The sequence below is a fragment of the Diuraphis noxia genome, unplaced genomic scaffold (assembly GCF_037042655.1).
Source record: "Diuraphis noxia isolate RWA-SAM2 unplaced genomic scaffold, SU_Dnox_SAM2 contig0001, whole genome shotgun sequence".
Taxonomy (NCBI): domain Eukaryota; kingdom Metazoa; phylum Arthropoda; class Insecta; order Hemiptera; family Aphididae; genus Diuraphis; species Diuraphis noxia.
In genome coordinates this window covers 77,495,732-77,515,603 of record NW_028301711.1, presented here as the reverse complement: position 1 = coordinate 77,515,603, position 19,872 = coordinate 77,495,732, and the positions used below count along the sequence as shown (strand labels likewise).

Here is a 19,872-nt window from a genome sequence, read left to right as displayed (position 1 = left end):
CGCAGTCAAAATTTGTTCATAATTTACAACTATTGCTTTACAAGCTTCTGCATGACAAGACCACCTAGTGTCACTTAAGGATTTAAGTGTAAGAAGTCGACTAGAATTTCCTTTGACACTATTTTTTTCTTCTTTTTTCAATATGTTAAAAAGTACATTCCACCTGTGAGTTGACCCACTAAAGAAGTTATACAATTTTCGTCGTACAAAATCAAAAAAATTGACAGCTTCATTACAACAATTTACACTATTTACTCCAACTAGATTTAACGAATGAGCTGTACAAGGTATAAACACAGCTAATGGATTTTTATTTTTGTCATAAGCTTGAAGCCCTTTAAATTGACCACTCATGTTTGAGGCGTTGTCATAAGATTGACCCCTAATGTTCATAATGTCTAATTCACTTTTTTCAAGAAAGTCATCTAATACCTTGTACATAGATTGGCCTTGATGGTCTTTAATGGGAAATAATCCTAAAAGTCTTTCTTCCACACCTGTTAATGTGCAGTAACGAAGAATAATAGCCATTTGATCAACTTTTGTCAAATCTGGAGTTGAATCCATAATTATCGAAAAATATTTACATTCCTTTATTTCATTAATAATAAAAGTAGATAAACTATTTTTCATTATTGTCATTAATTCATTACAAATTGTTTTTGAAAGGTATGATGGGTTGCCTTTTCCTTGATTTCCATACTGTTCAATATGAGCCTTTAAGAAAGGATCATATTCTGAAATAAGTTCTAATAGGGCCAGATAATTTCCATTGTGTTCACTATTGAACTTTTCTTCCTTTCCTCGAAAAGCAAGGCCTCTAGACGATAAAAATGTAATGACAGATACAAGTCTCTTCAATACTTCAAACCAATAATTCGTTTCAGCAGAAATTTGACGACATAATTCTTTATTAACTAAGTTGTTGGTATATTAGATCTTAATAACCACTTATTAGTAGCATTTCTGTGTTGATGACTATTTTCATGTTCGCCAATCCGTTCAGATTTTTTCCATTTGTCAAAACCACCAGAAATAAAGGGATTCTCTCGATTGCTTCCATACAATTTACAAACAAAACAATATACAGATCCTTCACTATTTGAATATAGAAGCCATTTCCTATTACATTTTTGTCCATTGGGTAAAGATCGAGTAAACATTGCTAGTGTTAAGTGTCTGTTGAAGTTCTTATCTGAAAAAAGTTACAATAAATATTTACTGATAACTGACATAAACATTCTATTGCAATTCACTTAATTAAATAATTTTAGACAATTTTAAAAAGTGATTGAAATGCTTTAATATAATACAGGTGAATTTAAGTTATTAGAATAAAAACAAGTGGATAAACAAGATAAAAAAAATCTATAGTTATAATTCATAGTAGGTACCTATACAAGATCCTTAAAAATTACAAACATTTACTATTAAATACATATTTTATATGCATTAATGTATAATGTATTAATGCATTATGCAACTAAGTTATATCAACGATAGATTAAACTAGTTAAGTTAAAAAATCAAAAAATCAACTTCTTAACTTAACTTTAACTTGTTAACAAGTTAAGCACCTTTGAGTATATTATAAACACATAATTTATCAACACTTAATGATTGTTAATAACTTTTTTATAGAATTTTTTAATTACCTGAACGTTTTGAATTTATAAAATCAGAGTTCAAATTTTGAAAATAATCAGGTCCTTTTTCTACACAGCACTCAATAAAAGATTTCTGCATGTCTTTTGGCCAGAAAAAAGGATCTTTGTATAAATTCCAATCTACACTGTTTAGTTCAGTAGTTGTTTCTTCAATATTAACTTTTACCATATTATCTAAAAATTAAATACAGTATTAATGTCAAACAAGAGCAAACATGAACTAAAATATATAATTAGGTACCTACCTTCAGTTAATTTTTCTTCAATTTCAAAGTTTTTGCTAATGTCCAACAAATTGTCATGTGGCGCAATATCTCTCTGGATCTCAGCTAAACCATTGGCTTCTTTGTCATAATAATAATATAATGAAAATACAATTTTTAATAAAAACTGGTATACAACAAATTTGCAAATAAAATAGTTATTTGATAGAAAATGATTTAAAATATATATTTAGATACCAACAAATTTGCAAATAAAATACTTATTTTTAATAAAAGTATTTTATTTTGAATAGTTAATAAAAGACTTGTTTTTTTTTAATTCATTGATTAAAAATTATAACATCAATTATTTCATTCTTGTTTATTAAAAAGATAATTTCTTTTTAAACAAATGGCCAAGTTAATGGTTCAAAATATTATTGATTGATAAGTATATTATACACTAAGTTTAGTTTTAAAAATGTTAAGCTTTGAAAATAACATGTATTGATGTAGGTATTCAATAATAACTATAATAATTTGAATGCTTTGCACTTACCAGGTCGAATGCATCTAAATAAATTGTTGATTTTTTTATTAGTTAGTAAAATATTTTTTGTTTGCTGCTCTTTCTTCTTTCTTTTCGCTGATCCACTCAAAACTTTTGATTTCATCATTTTAGAAAAAATTAAGATTATCCGGATATTTTAATGTTAACACAATATGAAAAATAATACAATACACTGCACACGAAAGAAATGTGAACTGTAAAGCTTGTAATAATATTTAACCGAAAATGGCAAAAATATCCGACTAAATGAATATTATTAGTTCGTAATCACTAGTCTCGTATTTGCAATAGTTTTATAAAATGATACTAGATCGTATAGATTAATATATCATAAGCACTACGGGTTACTATAAATAACTTAAATGCATCGAGAATCGATATAAGATATACTCGTACAATACTAGAGCGCGAGCGATTTCCCGTATTCCGCCAATACTGGCAATATTACCCACAGACTTCCCACATAACAAAAAGTGATTTTAAAATCATTTTAGAAATATTTTTCAGAAAACAATGAATATTTATAAAACATCGTTTAATGATCAACATATATTTTAAAAATAATTAGAAAATATTTTTTGGCCGAAAAAAATAGTCTTCAAAATATTTTTGTTTCGTTTTCAAAATATCTTTTGAAATATTTTTAAAATATTTGCATAATTAAATTTTTAAAATATATTGTTAACGATATTTTCTAAATATATGATAATATTTTGTATTCATTTTAAAGATGACTTCTAAAAATGCAATTATTAATTTCACCTTTATTATGGTGCATAATATTATATTTAAAAAAAAAGGATTTGGGCTGTTTTTGAAACCTTGAAGGCGTCAGGGGCAGATTTAGGGGGGGGGCAAACCGGGGTACTTGCCCCAAAGTTTTGGATGGGGAGCGCCAAATTGTGGGCATAACTAAGGGAGAGGGCTCTATAATTTATTACTTTGTCCCGGGTAAAAAATATACAAGATCCGGCACTAGAAGGCGTCAATGTAAAACCATAACAGGAGTTAATTTTTTGCTGTAATTTACATAACAATAACAATTTTGAATACAAATAAGTTAGGAATAATAATTAACAGTTAGAACTATAATAAAAACTTTAAATTTTATTATAGCAAGTAATTTGCAATTTTACTTTTATAATTTATATACTATAGTACCTATATAGTTTATATCAGCTTAGCTGATGACAATATCCTCTTATTAAATAAACCAAAACTTAAATATATAATATAATAAAATATTAATAATAATAATAATATAATAATAACATATAATAGTAATATAATATATATACATGAACAATAATAATATTAAAAAGGGTTTTTTTGTTTTTGTTTCTTTTCTTCTCGGAACTTAGCATTTGCCATGAAAAACTTCATGGGTTTTAATACCTCTTGGTCCGTGCAGTTTCGATATTTTTGTACACTTCTTATAGTTTCTAAAATATTAAGTACATTTTATTTTATTAAAGTAGGCAGTTTATATAACCTAATATTATAAACAGTATTTAGTATACTAAAAATATCTTACCAATTATGATGGAACAGGAATGTAGAGTAGCAAACACCATTTTATGCTTCTGTCCTGCATAAGAAAACTTGTGAAACATCTTTGACATTATTTGGCGTGTCATATCTGAGACACTATCACGTGATAGTCTACTTAAGTAATGTACCTGCAAAATAAATTATTAAATTTATGTAATAAATATTGAAGATATAATATATTGATAGGTTTATTTTTAACTGAATTATAATTACTATTTTTTGTCGAAAATCATTGTCCACTATTTTTTCTTCAAAAATGTTTAGTTCTTCAAGATTTATTAAAGGAAATTTGTAAATACTTTCATCAACAGGACAATAATTATTTTTTGTAGATGAAATATTTTGGTTTTCTTGCAGGTCACCTAAAACATTATCTAGCCGGTCAATTTTAGTTGTAATATTTTTTACATCATATTTAATATTTGTCACAGAACGAGTCAAGCTTTTTAAAATATTAAGCATTTCTGAAAAAAAGAAAATGCTTTTATTACAAATTTAATAGATATGGTTTATTCAATATATTATTACCAGCTTGGACTTTTGAGCTATTTGAAATTGATACAGATGATGACGGTGTACTAAAATGAGTTGGTGTATTGTCTAAATGTTTATCTTCAACATTAAACTTTTCTAGGCAATCACTTTTTAAATCAACATTTATATTATCCATGCCATCTGCTATTAAAATAATATATATATATATATGTATATATATTAAAAAATATATATATTAAAATTGTAACTATAACACTAAGCAAATACCTACAATACGTATTGATGTTATAGTTAATCAATTTAAATTAAATCATGTATACTGATTATTTAGATAGTAAATATTAATAAATAATAAAATCTACCTAGTTATCATAATAATAAAAATAATATTTTACTGTAATGGATTGAATTATTATCAATATTAATGTTGTCATGATAAATGTCTGTATTGATTTGTGTAGATTTGGAAGGAATTAAAGTTGACCCAAAATCCAACTTTCTTTTTATAATTTTATTGGAATTTGGTATGTCAATATCGTCCACATCCCATTTTCCAGATGGCGAGATTAAGATAGCACTTGTAGATACTAAAGGCTTATTTTTTGAAATTGATGAACCTATTAAAATAAAATATATACATAATAAGAAATAGGTATATTTTAAAAATTTAAATAGCTACGTTATCTTTATTATTAGTTTATACAATATTTACTTCTAAGTGGTAAATAAGATTCAGTAGATAATCTTTTGTTATCTTCAGATATATTTATACTGGTTTTGTTTTGGAAATATTTTAATGGAGACTTTTTTTTGCCTGTTAACAAAATATTAGAATGATTGTATATTTTAAAACATAATTATATTAAATTAACAAAATCTAATTTATTGCTTACTTTTAATGTTTGAAATTAACATAGTATCAGAATCTGAACCAGTATCTTCATCAATATCTGAAATGATTATTAATATAATATCATTAAAAAAAAAAAATGCAGCCATTTTATTTACTATGTTACCTGTTTCAATAAACTTGGTTGGGCTTAGAATTTTATCTTGAATTGTTTTAAAATGTTTTTTAGGTTTTTTTTTAAAGAAAAAGAATCACCATCGTTTATATAATCATCATCAATTTTTTTACATCGAATATTCCTTGTTTCTTTATCTTCTTCAATTGAAGATAAGTCTGATGTAAAAGTTGCTACTTCAGCTTTAGCTTTGGCTTCTTTTAAACTCGCTAAAAGTTTTTTTAATAAAACAAAAAATATTTTTTATGTTACAATTTTTGGTAATACTTATTATAGTAGATATTAAAATAACTAACAATAATATGAATAGTTTATTAGTAATAATTGTATAGGTAATAATTGTTATTAATGAAATATGTGTACTTACAAATAGATTTAGCTAAGATACGAATTTGAAACCAGGTGTATTCAAGAGTATTAGGTTGTTTTTTTTTCTCAATTTGCCTGATTGGATCTAAATGCCTTTTAGGCCAAGCACATGTTTTTCCATCACTTGACAACCAGTGTGATGGAACAGCTTCTACTGAGTTTTCTTTTATGAATAAAACAATGTGATAGGTCATATTTACAATATGTATCACACTAACCACAATATATAATATACTTATAATATACAGGTATGATTCTGTAAAAAAAAAACTTACATTATAATAGATATTTAATGTTTGGATGAAGTATTAGTATATATTATATATATACAGTTACCAAATAAAATAATATGAATAAAATACAGTATTGTTTAATTAATATATAAGTTATATGTACAAGTATAATACAAATCATTTATTATTGATTATTATCAATTGTTATTCAGATGAATGTAAAATTGGGATAACAATTTTTTGACTGTTGTTGTCTAAGATCATAACTTTTTTTTTTAAATTCTTAAGAGGAACCCAACTTAACTCAGTAGATAAGTTGTCAACAATATAAATATCAAAAATAATAGAACTTAATGGTTTTTCATAAAATGGTAGTTTAGTTAGAAAAACTTTTCCTACTAGAACTACTTCATTATTAATCTTAGTATGAGCTATGTTTAATATTTCCATTATATCATTATCTTTAGTTAATATAAAACGATCAGCTATACTTCTTGTTTTTAAAATTGTATTTTGTAAATGGACAACTTTATATTGTGGTTCTGTTAAGTTATTCAATAAAGGTCCTTGGGTATGCTCATTTTTAAAAACAATTTTTATACTTTTATCTTTATGAGTATTAACATTTTTTTGTTCATAATATCTTTTGATAATTTGTTGGAGAGGTTTATCATGTTTTCTTATCATTTTTTTAAGAGACTTCATGTAGTTTTCGAATGGAAAAGCACTTATGTTGTCGAGGGAGCCAAAGTTAAGATAATCATCAGAAATATGAAGAAGGCTATGCACATTGTGAGAAATGAAATGTCTTCCATATAATGTTTCAAATTGTTGAACAAAATATTTAAGTAAACCTCTAGCATAATCAATATGTTTCTCTTGCATATTGTCATTCAACAGTATTGTCATAGCTATATTTAGGGCCATAAAGTGCTTATAACATTCATTACTTATATTATCTTTAAAAACAATTTGTCCTGTATACAGCAGTATTTGACGAAGTTCAGTGGCTTTAAATCTTGGTAATTCATTTAAAGCTCTAGGCTTACGAGAAAAATCACAAGGTATATTTTGCTTTAATGATAAAAAATGATCTGATATTTTTTTTTGTATTAAATTTGGTATCCGAACATTTAATGGTCCTTTATGAATCCATAATTGAATCAACTTTTTCATAATACCAAGGCAAACGAGATGCATATAATCTAATGCAAATATGTTAACGATATCTATACCAGGTAAATCTGATAATATGGATAGTGTAGATCCTACATGATGTTCTTCGTATCTTTTTGTTACATAGTCATTATGAGTACGCTTGATTTCACTACTGGCTGAATATGGGAAACATGATCGGTTTTTCAAATATTCTCCTTCTTCTAAACATCGAGAACAAGAGTCATAACCAGAATGCCCTTTAATTTTTAGCACAAATGCTTTAGCAGGTGCGTCTAAAGAAAATCCATCTATGATTACTTTTAAAATTACTCCATTTACATTAATACCATTTTCCAATAATTCTTTTGCTTCTATAACAAATTGTTCTAAGTATAAATTAGAATTTGTAGGCTTTTCATTGCCCCAGTAAATTCCAATTGGAAAAACAGAGTTCTTAAATGGCCGTATATAGGCTAAAATTGGCCATAGCTGACTAGAACTGCTCTTAGAGATTGGCAAGCCATCAATTCCGATTACTATTTTTATCACCTCAATATTATTAGTTGAATAAAATTTAAAATGATCTTGAATGGATGAACTTAAACCAAAATGATAGTATAAACCAGGACTTATTATTGATAAAGCATGTGTCACATTAGTTTTTTTAGTTTTTAATATAGTACGAGAATCTTTAGGGAGTTTTGATAATGTTGGAACTTTTTTCAAAATTATCAATAATCCATCAAATGCATTATGAGGTATATTAAATTGTGTTGCCCAAATAACTAAATCATTTTGAAACTCATCACATATACTAATTGGTTCATGAGTAGGTAGATCATATTCATTGCTCTCAGAAAACTAAAAAAAAATTTGTAAGAAAATTAAAAACGAAGAATTATTAATATAATTAAGAATGTAGTAGAACTATTACTTTTGGAAATATAAATTCAGAATTGAAACAATTATCATCAGTCAAGTAATTTGCAGAAGTCAACTCTGGACTATAAAAATATTCTTTTTTGGGTTTATTACTACAAATATTATCAGATACTTCTTTTAATTTACACTGGTTATTCTTTTGCAAATTAAAATCATTAACCTCAATGTTGAATACAGAGTCTAATTCTTCTCTAACTCTCCTCCTCTTTGTTCTTTCACTCGTCATTGTAATAATTTCAATATTATTATCAATTTTCTAGAAAAATCAGAATAAAACAACTATGTACCTAATAAACTAATATATAAATATATTTTAATCATATTAAATACCTATATGTAGTATTTATTATATACATTTTTAATTTGATGGTATTAAAAATATATCTAAATAGGTAGATATAAGTACCAAATACTAATTCTATATTATAATATAATACCTACCTATATAGGTAATGAATATATATATGTGGATTATATATTAAAATAAAACATCATCTATAGTAAATAGTAAAAGCTATTGTTATTAATGTTATTAATGTTATTTACCAATTTATATTTTTATACCAAGACTAATACAGATAGGTACCTTCAAAATGGTTGAATTTCATATTCAAATATATTATTTTAAGATTGTATAAAATAGCAAATATTTATAGTAGGTATAATTATTAAAAAAAAAAAAAAAAAAATTATAAAAGTATCAGAAAATAATGTATCAAAAATATTTTGTTGAATAATATAGGTAATATCATTATAGGTACAGGTGATTCTTTTACCAAACAACACTCATTAGGTACTTCAGAAAGTATTGCATTTTTTCAAAATATTTCTATTACATAGTTTTCATAATTTTCAGTTGATATAGAACAACCTTTTTCTAAAAAAAAAAATATATATTTTATATTTTTGGAGTTCATCATTGCATGAAAATCATTTTTTGAATAAGTAGTTTTTGAGTTGTAGGCATTTAAAGTTTCAATAAGCGGTGTGGTGGTACGGGATACCCTGCAAAATGTTAGTCCACTACAACCCTGCTATAATATTTACTATTTTAATCGTGTAAACAATTTAGAAAATAATCTATTATATATTCGTTAATATATTTATTCTATGTACCTAGTAGATTTAAAACTAATTGGTCGTTATAATTTTATTGTGTAAAATATTATACCTATACCTACCTAATGTAACACTATACAATATAATATGTAATAACACGTGTAAATAGTATTTTTATTTTTATTTTATCACAATTATGAATTATTTACAAAAAATAAAATTTTATTTAGTTACAGTAGATCAAAGCAGACTAGTTAAAACAGACCTGACGTTTGGTAATTACTAATTATTACTTAGTAAAACATCAGGAGGTTCTCATGCACACGCCTATATTGAATGATAATAATAATAGCAAAAATACTAAACTAAAAAAGAACGTTTACATACCTTTTATAGTGCAGTTGCGTATTCCGATTCGCAATTAACTCAACTGATTTGCAACTTAGGCAGCTGGTGACACACCAGAGTACCAGACGGCAGACACACGGACGTATAAAACTATGTACAAAATGAATCGATACTTTATATTGTTTATATAGTCGAAGGTATAGGAATTATGAGCGTACTTTTTTACTCATGTGGTCATAGGCGCAACTAGGTGGGGTATTTTCATAGCCCCTCTGATAAAAAAAATTTTGAATCTCAGGATTTTGTAATTTTTGTGATAAAATGTATTAAATTTTATCATCTATATCTATAATCTCAATATTTAAACAAAATAATTATTAAGTTTGAAAATTATTTGTTATTCAGTGTAACTATAAAAAGTGTATAACAGGGTTTTTCCACATGACTTTGTATTTTCGTCAACAGCTCTATCAGCTGCTAACATTTGAGTATCTCATGAACCATTATATTGTTGTACACTTGTACAATGTACAGTTTTACAACACGTGAACACGGTGACCGACGCCCGTAGCCTGTTGCCCGTATTATATATTTTATTTTATCAGAAATCAATCGTATTATATTTTATTCATTAACAACCTCGTGGGACGTGAATCTTTTAAAAGTGTGAATTCTTATTATTTTAACGCTTATTATAAATAAATATTTTTTTTTACTTTTTATTCTATTTATTTAATATGGAAAAACGTGACATTTTTAACATTTTCAAATTCAATAAGTCTAAATCTAACACTCCGACAACGGCGACAAGTACACCAGAAAATGATCAAAATATTGATAATCCTACAACATCAAGTGCTTTTAACGACATTATTTTAATTTCGGAGACTGCAGATAATTCTAGTGCTGATATTCACAACAATGTAGCTTATTCCGGAGACACATTTAATGATGATCTAGGTGATTTAGTATCTGGACCAAATAGACCAATACAAAAGGTAAAAATTAAATTACATTTGGTACTTAGTAGTTAGTACAACCATTAGGTACAATTGCTTATAACTATTATTTATTAATTTAAAAATTATAACAGTGCTGCAATGAGTAATGACTAATGACTAATTATCATATTTGAATTTTTCATAAGTATATTGAATTTTAATATCGTTTATTATGGCTTTTGCTTTGCTTAGGAATATCCCAAATCAAAATTTGGTTCACAAAATCGCGCATTTTCATCTTCTTATTATGCTAATTTTGAGTGGTTAGAGTATAGTATCAAGAAAAATGCTGTATTTTGTTATGCTTGCCGCATGTTTGCAAACAATTTTGGTTATACTGAAGATACATTTATCAAAACTGGGTTTAATAATTGGAAAAAAGCAAGTTCTTCTAATTCATAATCTTATACCTATTACTCAGTAATTAGATATGTCATATGTGACATCTATTACAATCATTTTATTTTTTTAATTAAAACAATTTACAGATATCTTCAAAATTAGCGTCTCATGCTGGTACTAAAATACATGTACAAAGTACTGTAAGATTGTCTGAATATGTATTCAGTAAAAAGTCAGGGTCTGTTTTATCAAAAATGTGTACAGCCAATAAAGTTTTAATAGAAAAAAATAGAAAATATGTATCTCAGTTAATAGATATAGTTTTATACCTGAGCAAACAAGGAATTGCATTTAGAGGTCACGAAGAATCATTTAAATCAACAAATAAAGGTTATACATTTGAATACTTCTCACTTTTAAATTAAATTACTTGAAAATATTACTTAGTTAAAATAAAAATTTTATAATATCTCAATTTATTTATGTAACCTACTTCTTTAGGAAATTTTAAAGAAATGTGTGAACTATTTGCCAAACACCTTCCAAGTTTCAACGAAATACATGAGAGAAAAATAAACTTAACTAGTTGGCAAATTCAAGAAGATATAATTGACATCTGTGCAAACTTAGTAAACAAAGAAATATTTAAACAGATAACGGAAACGGGTTTTTTTGCAATAATGTGTGATGAAGCAAGGTATGCTAATAATTACCTACTAACAACTCTATGTAACAGGTACTTCTTGAAAACTTTATATAATTTATCAATGTTCATATTTTTTTTAAACATAGATGTTTTAAAGAAGAGCAGCTTTCAATTTGTGTGAGATATTCAGTTAAATTTCAAGTTTTTGAACGCTTTTTGGGATTTGTAAATGTATCAACTGGGCAAGACGCTAGTCACATAGTTTCAGCCATATTTTATTTTTTTGAAAAGCATAAAGTTGATATGAATGCTGTTAAGATTATTGCACAGTCATATGATGGTGCAAGTGTCATGTCAGGGCATCTTAATGGAGTCCAATCAAAAATTAAAGACTTTTATCCATGTGCTATTTACACCCACTGCATGGCACACCGACTAAACTTAATTGTTGTTGATACGTGTAAAAATATTAAGGTAAGCCTATGATACTTAAATTTATAAATATTATTAATTTTAAACTACATAGATGATAGATTGTCATTGTTTCTTAGGGAGCTCGTACAATATTTAACGTACTTGAAGCTGTATATGTCCATTTTTCAAGACCTTTAAATAATTCAAAGTTATGTGACATTCAATCTAAATTAGGTTTAAAAAAAGGCAATATGTTAAGAGTATGCGATACTAGATGGGTTTGCAGGTACAAAAATTGCGAGGCTATGTTAAATAATTTTAATGCAATTGTTAAATACCTTGAAAATGAAATTGATGAACAATCTGATAAAGATATTGCTCAAGCTATTGGTAATAAATTAATAACATAATAACTGTTCAATTTAATAATTATAAAATAATTTAAATTTTTTAGGCATATTAAGTTCTATACAGAAATGTGAATTCATTATTTTTCTTATTATTCTTAAAGATGTATTGAGTATAATGAACATATTAAGTAATAGTTTACAAAGTAAAACAGCAACACTTGGTAAATCTAAAAATATTATTGAGTCCGTTATAAAAACATTTGAAACATCAAGAACAGATGAGGAATTCCATAATGTTTGGAAAAAAATAGTTAATTTTGCTGATGAAAATAATATTAACTTACAAATTCCAACTATGGGTAATTATATTTGTATATTAAATAATGTTTATTTTAAAAGTAATTCAATTTATATTTCTGTTTAAATTTGTAATAAAAGGATCCAAACGTCAAAGAAGAGAAACTCAAAATCTTCATGATTATGTGGTGTTTGTAACTACTGGAGCAGAAAATGAAGTAGTAGATTCAAACACTACGGTTGAAATATACTGGCAAAGAGTAGCCTACATGCCTATTATTGATTCTATTGTAAGACATCTCAAGTATAGATTCTCCAAAGAGAGTTTACTTATGGCAAGCTCTGTTGAAAGTTTTATTAAAATGGATTTTGTTGAAAGTTCATATTTTATAAATCATTACAAGGTTAATATTACATTTTTTGATAATATTTTTTTCTAAATAATTTTATTGTGATTTTAATTGTTTTAGGATGTTTTAATGATAGATATTCATGCTTTAAAATCAGAAATGAATGTAGCAAGAAATTGCATGATTACCATAAAACCGGATTTTGATATTAATGACATTAGCAAAGTGATCGAAAAACATGTTTATCCCAATCTTTATAAGTTACTGCAAGTAGCATAAGTATTCCAATAAGCTCAGGCACTTGCGAACGATCGTTTTCTTCCATGAGGCGTATCAAAAATTGGTTACGAACCAGTATGCTTCAAGACCGTTTCTCTAATTTGGCAGTTCTGAATATTGAGAGAGATATTGTTAACTCATTGAATAATGAAGACGTTTTAGATATGTATTGTATTAAAGACAGAAAATTTGTATTAAAATAAAAATAAAACTAGAGCCGAATTTGTACACCTATATGTATTATTAACGTAAATTATGGTGAATACGGGGGTGTGGGGGCGTAGCCCCCGCGGGTCTGTGTTGTCTTGGTACTTTTAGCCCCCCCAAAATATAAGCTCTAGTTGCGCCTATGCATGTGGTACGTTATAGACGACGTATGACATCGGAGTCATCGGACTATCGGAGTATCGGACAGTGAAATGACTATTATAAATTATAATATATATTATAGTATTATATCACAATATTGTCAATTTTGTCCAAAAAGTCCGCCGTCCAGATTAGATTACTGGTGATTGAGATAGGCGGCGGATGCCGGGCAGCCGTCAGTCGGCAGCCCGCAGCCCGCAATACCGGGATTCCCATCTATATCGGCGTTGTCGGCTAGGTTATTATTATCACAGAACGATATAACAACAATAATAATATATCTTAAATCATATTAATATATTATACAATCAAACATGAACTCTATATAGTTGATGTAAATAACTATAAAATATTATTTCATAATGAAAATAATAATTTTTAGTTTTTACTATTTAATATTATTATTTTTTTTTGTTAACAATTAAATAATCATATATTATATTTATACTGATCTCTCATATATTATTACGCGATTCATATACACTATATGTTTTCATAAATCCCAGCAGGCCAGCACCTTGTCGGCGGGCGGCGCGCGGCGACTGTTTTATATACAATATAATAAAATAATAAAATATTATTATTTATATTGATTATTGATTAATTATATATAATTACTGTAGATTATAGAATATTATACTTATTTATTATGTATAATTATTATTTATTATCATGTCTTTGCCAATCGACTCAATCGGCCGTGGCGGTTATAAATATGATGTTAATAATATTATCCTATAAGAACTATATTAACCAGCTAATATTGTTTAATATCGCATCTATATTTCGTGTCTGAATTGTCTGATAGGTACCTACGTTTCGTAAAATAGATAGAAATTAATTCCATTAATTCAAAAAAACAATACATTTTTCAAAATTACGCAGCTCATTATAGAGGCTTATTATAATATATAAATATTATATTTGGAGTATTATATAATATTATATATATACCGAAAAGTACCATAATATATACATACTATGTATTGTTAAATTAATTTATTAATTATTATCACATAACTCAGTTATTTTTAAAATATTTTAAAAATAAACGGTAGCAAATATTTTCAAAAAATATTAAAAGGTTATGTTTAAAATATATATTGTATGATAATCATAAAATATTTCAAAGAAAATGTTTTTAAAACCTTTAAGAAATAATCGTCCTGAAATATTATACGATATATATTTTTATAATATTTTTAAAATATTTACTGAGAAATATTATTGTCATGACCTTTAAAAAATATTTTGTAGACATTATCATCACCCAAAATGCTATGTGGGTTGTAATTATTTTCTAATTTTATGTCTATGTTATTACAGAAATAAAAATAACATAAATTATAACCACGGACTAAGATATACATAATATATATGTCTTAGTGCGTGGTAAAATGCATCTTTTCTACCATTGTGCTTTTGTAAGTATTTACTATTTAGTTATTTTTGTCGATAAAAAAAATGGTTTTTAAAATATAGAAAAACTATTTTTTTTTAATCACTGAAAATTATGTATCGGCTTAAAATTGTTTGGGCTCCTTTCACTTGGGTATTTGAGAGGGCCCCGGGGCTACCGCCCCGGCTAGACCCCCCCTTAATCCGGCCTTGCCAGCAACCGAATAATAAATAAACAAAAATAAAAAAACGCAAATAGTTGACACTGTCCGCGAGCCGTATTTCATACAAATAATTTTGTTTAATGAAACGTGTAAAATTTTTATCGTATTTCAATGAAATCACGAAACTAAAATATATTTGACAAAATGTGTGTATTGTACTATTGTCATATTATGATAAGATAAGCAATTTATAAGTTTCTAGGAAAACCACAGTAAAACTTAATAGTTCCACAAAAATATAAATAGACGCATCGACCGGGGCAATATTATCATCGTAGTCAACACCAGTCGAACATGGATATCGATATAAATATCTATTTTGATGACCGCAGCACTCAATTTTATTTTTAATAAATAAAATATTCAATAATTATTAAAATATTATAATGAAAGATGATATTTTTTTTATGAGTAGCAAATTTGCCGCCCCCAAAATTTTGCCGCTCCAATCATCTGCTTGTTCTGCTTGTAGGGAAACCTGACGCTGACGTACTATAATAATATATTATATATGTATTACCTATTATTATTATTATATTAATCAGTATAAGATTATTATGCATCAACGTATTTTAAACCCAATATATTCGTATCTTCTTCCACGTAAATCGATTTAAGTTCGACCGACCAATAATACACGCGTATGATCGACGTTAATTATACGCAGTTTCACCACGGAAAATATACGAATATGCATCAACGTATTTTAAACCTAATATATTCGTATATCCTTACACGTAAAATCGGCCGACCAATGATACACGTATTTTAAACCTAATATATTCGTATATCCTTACACGTTAAATCGACCGACCAATGATACATGTATTATTAACGTATATTATACGAATATTAATTACGAATATATATACACCAACATTATCCTTAGTATACCCGTATATTATACGTGCTGTGTTTACTACAATATTGTAGTGTCCCAGCATACAGGAGGACGAACGACTTGTGTTGAGGTAGATGGTTTGGGTGAAATAAGTATAATAACTTACATACTTAACAATACAAGTGTAACTTTATACTTGGGTTTTTATTACTTTTGTCTGTGTAATGACTCACAACAATGCATAGTTAATTCCTGTTGTTATTGTCAATTTTGATTGTAACAGTATGTTGATATTCAAAAAGAGATAGAAACCTTAATGAATATATTAGATATCTAAGAAATACTCAATTAGATCAATAATGTACTGTGAGTCTTACGCAGAGTTATAATCTTGATTGATCTAGTTTCATAATTGTAACAATACAGTCATCAACAAATAATAATTTATATAGTGTAATATAAATAAAGAAGTTTAATTACATGAAAATAAAATATCATTATCTTTATTTAAAAGTATATATTTTATCAAATATCTATAAAAAAAAAAAAATTAAATAATTTATATTGAATAAGGTTCAAATTAAAAAATAATAATAATATAACTGTATAAATGTATAAGGCTTATATTATTAAAAAAAAACAATAATAACTTGATTATCATTGAATACATTAACAATACATATTAAAATAAAATAAAATTTTTTTTTGGTTGATCAATTATAAAATATATATTATTCGGTATTATTACCATAATTGGTTTATGAAATTGTTTTTATGTTCTTTAACCTTTAATAGGCATGTTCCATCAATAACTTATATATCTTTATTCTTTATGTTAACTACACCTTAAATTTCATTATATTTAACTCTTTGAAGCACGGTTCATATATAAAAATTCAGTACCTAAATGCACAGAAACTTTTTTAAAAAAAAAAGTTTGAAATTTTGTAAAATACTTATAGTAGTGGGTCAATAAATGATCTATGTACCACTATTTTAGTAAAATTTAAATTACTTACAAAGTTATTTAAGTTTTAGTGGTGGTTACTTACACTAACCACCATGCATAGATTAACAACATAATTTTTTTTATAAATCAAATTTCTTTATTACAAACATTATAATATAATAAAAATAAATAATGACAAATTATGAATTATGAATTATGTTGGATAGGTTCTTGATAAACCATCAATAGTCAAACATCTAAAAATGTAAATTCATATTTTAAATAAATTAATAAAAACAACTATGTAATAAATAATTGCAAAAATATAATGTATTCCATACATAAGCACATCAATTTAGTTTTAGTAGCAAAGCACAAAACAACATAAAAAGCATAACATTGATCAAACTAAATAATTACCACATAATACATATATATTATTTATTCAAATAATTTATATGTCGTAGGAAGCAGCTGAACATGTACCATTCTGTAGAATAACATAAAACACAAGAAACAGATGAGTAAATTATTATCAACTTACCTTTTGCTAAATGGAATTCTTGAAAACAATTTTTGGATTTCTTCATGCACAAACTTACTTTACATACTGAGCACTCCCAAATGCTTCTTACAGGGTTTTTTTTTGTACTACAATTACCACAACGCCTAGAAGTTGTTCTCTGAGGTTGGTGACTGGAACTTTCTAATCGTATACTTTTGTTTATATGAGGCTTTCGTGAAGCAGGGCCTCCTTGAGATAAAGTTTTTTTTGACTTTTGGGAAACTGCTACTAATTTGTCCGATAAAAGTGTATTATAAATGTTTCTTTTGAAATTTTTATTCTTGAAATGTTCCACATTGGGTAGTTCCTTATGTATAATAAATGCATTTGTTATTGCACAATCTACAAAATGGAACACCAACCTCATATACCACTTAACAGATTTTCTGTCTAATGAATAATCTCCTTTTAATCTGTCAAAATTGTCTACATAATTCATGTTTTTATTATAATCCACTAATACTTGTGGACAGGGTACGTTTACAATTGTTCCATCTTTTTGTTTTCTTTTTACTGAAATAGGTTCTTGAGGTAATGAACGTGATGAAAGTAAATGAACACTTCTTTTATCTTTCCATTTGCACATTGTGATACTTGTATCACTAGTGTTCCAGTCAAAGTCACCTCTCATCATTTTTTTATCATCTGATAGTTTTGGTAAATTTTTCCTGTTTGAATTTACCGTACCTACTGCATAAATATTATTTTGTTTCAGAATTTCATATAAATTATAACTACTAAAATAATTATCCATGTATACTATATGATTTTTGCCAGCAAATTCATTCATTAAATTTAATACTATTTTAGCACCAAGTCCTGTTTCCACTACATTGCTACTACATTTTCCAGTATAAATTTCAAATTTCAGGTTATAACTTGATTGATCGCAAAGCATCCAAATTTTAAAACCACGCTTTATGGGTTTATTTTGCATATATTGTTTCATGGTACACCTACCTTTAAATTTGACCATACTTTCATCTACAGCTAATTTTTGATGTGGTCGATATGATTTTTTAAATGTTTCACTCAAACAATTTAAAAGTGGCCTAATTTTATATAATTTATCATAGTCTATTTCTCCTCTTTTTGGTTTTAAAGAGTTGTCATTAAAATGTAAATGTGAAAGAATCCATCCAAATCTATTTACTGGCATTATTTTAGAAATAAAATTATCATGGAAATCAGTGGCACTTGACCAATAGTCTCTGTAGCTAGGAAGTTTTTTCAATGACATGAACATATTAATTGCAAAAAAATGTTTTATTTCATTTGGTGTAGTAGGTATGTACGGTTTTCCAGCTTGAGTTGCATACAAATTTGTATGAAATGCAACATGTTCTAAAAGGGTCTCAGGAAAAAGTTTTAAAAATATATTTGTTGGTGTAATATCTGACATACTTGTTATATATTCTGTAACTCCAACATTACTTTCATTAAATACATCTTCTTCAAACATAGAAACAGTTTTAGACCAAGTAGGCACTTGTAGAGGTTGGTTAGGAATAACTATATTCTGTATATTGTACTGAACCGTTGAAGTTGATGGTGATGGTGGGATTATATTTAAATTTAATGGTGAAGCAATTGATACTTGGCTTGATACATTTCTGTGAAAATAAATAAAAATATTAACAAAATAATAATACAAACAATTTTAATATAAAATATCACTATAATTTTGTAATATTGTTTATATATCATTTAAACATACGAATGAGTAGGAGACACAAATTCCAAACTTTCTGGAAGCTGTTGATAATGGACAGGTGTTACTAAATTACGAGTATTTGGTCTATTCCTAGATGGTGTCCTAACTCCTAAGGAAATAAGTTTCAGTACCATTTAAAATATTATATTTCGCAAACTTACGTTGAAGTTGAAAATGCACAAGTTTCTAATGAGTTTGCTGGTAAAACAATATCATTCAAATTATTTGAATCGTCAGATTCGCTGTCCGAACAATCCAAAACAAATTCTTTTTGATAATCTGGATCTTCATCAGTGTCATCGGCATCTGATTCCAGTTCAGAACCAGAAGGAAAATCTTCTTCGAGATATTGAACTACATCTTTTTGCGACAATCTTGTACGACGTGCCATCTTTGAAACTTTTAGAATATGAATGCTTATCGATCATCAATAATGTGCATATTTTGAATGGTGGTTACGGCTGTTAACCACCACAAAGTATTAATTTTTATATCAGTATTTGTTACTGAGT

At 26.6% G+C, this 19,872-nt stretch overlaps 4 protein-coding genes, 1 long non-coding RNA gene and 1 pseudogene across 8 annotated transcripts; 2 read left to right on the top strand and 4 right to left on the bottom strand.

Moving 5' to 3' along the window:
* LOC149061806 (uncharacterized) overlaps positions 1 to 19,872 on the top strand; it is a 340,578-nt pseudogene that overhangs the window by 282,256 nt on the left and 38,450 nt on the right.
* LOC149061816 (uncharacterized) lies at positions 918 to 5,095 on the bottom strand. The gene is made up of 5 exons (XM_089221131.1): positions 4,883 to 5,095; positions 4,521 to 4,670; positions 4,206 to 4,456; positions 3,976 to 4,120; positions 918 to 1,195 (listed from the first exon to the last, which is right to left on the bottom strand). The coding sequence occupies exons 2-5, from the start codon at positions 4,660 to 4,662 to the stop codon at positions 918 to 920; spliced, it is 816 nt and encodes a 271-aa protein (XP_089077257.1). The 5' UTR covers positions 4,663 to 4,670; positions 4,883 to 5,095.
* On the bottom strand, positions 5,226 to 5,712 carry LOC149061815 (uncharacterized). Its single transcript, XR_016189647.1, has 3 exons — positions 5,504 to 5,712; positions 5,381 to 5,437; positions 5,226 to 5,301 (listed from the first exon to the last, which is right to left on the bottom strand). It is a non-coding gene; the product is annotated as an uncharacterized LOC149061815 (long non-coding RNA).
* LOC149061814 (uncharacterized) lies at positions 6,319 to 8,440 on the bottom strand. The gene is made up of 2 exons (XM_089221123.1): positions 8,207 to 8,440; positions 6,319 to 8,133 (listed from the first exon to the last, which is right to left on the bottom strand). The coding sequence occupies exons 1-2, from the start codon at positions 8,438 to 8,440 to the stop codon at positions 6,319 to 6,321; spliced, it is 2,049 nt and encodes a 682-aa protein (XP_089077249.1).
* LOC149061813 (zinc finger MYM-type protein 1-like) lies at positions 9,489 to 13,646 on the top strand. The gene is made up of 9 exons (XM_089217791.1): positions 9,489 to 10,619; positions 10,815 to 11,042; positions 11,111 to 11,354; positions 11,466 to 11,661; positions 11,757 to 12,084; positions 12,162 to 12,414; positions 12,479 to 12,733; positions 12,813 to 13,075; positions 13,142 to 13,646. Exons 3-9 carry the CDS (start codon positions 11,219 to 11,221, stop codon positions 13,298 to 13,300), a joined length of 1,590 nt encoding a protein of 529 aa, XP_089073917.1. The 5' UTR covers positions 9,489 to 10,619; positions 10,815 to 11,042; positions 11,111 to 11,218; the 3' UTR covers positions 13,301 to 13,646.
* LOC149061812 (uncharacterized) lies at positions 17,216 to 19,849 on the bottom strand. 4 transcript variants are annotated; one of them, XM_089217900.1, is made up of 5 exons: positions 19,522 to 19,849; positions 19,364 to 19,462; positions 19,051 to 19,259; positions 18,877 to 18,990; positions 17,216 to 17,520 (listed from the first exon to the last, which is right to left on the bottom strand). In XM_089217900.1, the coding sequence occupies exons 1-5, from the start codon at positions 19,749 to 19,751 to the stop codon at positions 17,498 to 17,500; spliced, it is 675 nt and encodes a 224-aa protein (XP_089074026.1). In that variant the 5' UTR covers positions 19,752 to 19,849; the 3' UTR covers positions 17,216 to 17,497. The 4 variants fall into 4 exon arrangements, with proteins under 4 accessions (XP_089074026.1, XP_089074025.1, XP_089074023.1 ...); XM_089217899.1 differs by having other exon boundaries at positions 17,216 to 17,338; positions 17,502 to 17,520; positions 18,877 to 19,259; positions 19,522 to 19,848; XM_089217897.1 differs by having other exon boundaries at positions 18,877 to 19,259; positions 19,522 to 19,848.

Coding starts and splice junctions, on each gene's coding strand:
- LOC149061814 (XM_089221123.1), bottom strand. CDS start 8,440: ATGACGAGTGAAAGAACAAAGAGGAGGAGAGTTAGAGAAGAATTAGAC. Junction 8,134..8,206: donor CTGAATTTATATTTCCAAAA/GTAATAGTTCTA, acceptor ATTTTTTTTTAG/TTTTCTGAGAGCAATGAATA.
- LOC149061812 (XM_089217897.1), bottom strand. CDS start 19,751: ATGGCACGTCGTACAAGATTGTCGCAAAAAGATGTAGTTCAATATCTC. Junction 19,463..19,521: donor TGTGCATTTTCAACTTCAAC/GTAAGTTTGCGA, acceptor CTTAGGAGTTAG/GACACCATCTAGGAATAGAC. Junction 17,521..18,876: donor TAATATGTTCATGTCATTGA/AAAAACTTCCTA, acceptor ATTTGAATAAAT/AATATATATGTATTATGTGG.
- LOC149061816 (XM_089221131.1), bottom strand. CDS start 4,662: ATGGATAATATAAATGTTGATTTAAAAAGTGATTGCCTAGAAAAGTTT. Junction 4,457..4,520: donor TAGCTCAAAAGTCCAAGCTG/GTAATAATATAT, acceptor TCTTTTTTTCAG/AAATGCTTAATATTTTAAAA. Junction 4,121..4,205: donor ATGATTTTCGACAAAAAATA/GTAATTATAATT, acceptor TTTATTTTGCAG/GTACATTACTTAAGTAGACT.
- LOC149061813 (XM_089217791.1), top strand. CDS start 11,219: ATGTGTACAGCCAATAAAGTTTTAATAGAAAAAAATAGAAAATATGTA. Junction 11,662..11,756: donor ATAATGTGTGATGAAGCAAG/GTATGCTAATAA, acceptor TTTTAAACATAG/ATGTTTTAAAGAAGAGCAGC. Junction 12,085..12,161: donor ATACGTGTAAAAATATTAAG/GTAAGCCTATGA, acceptor ATTGTTTCTTAG/GGAGCTCGTACAATATTTAA.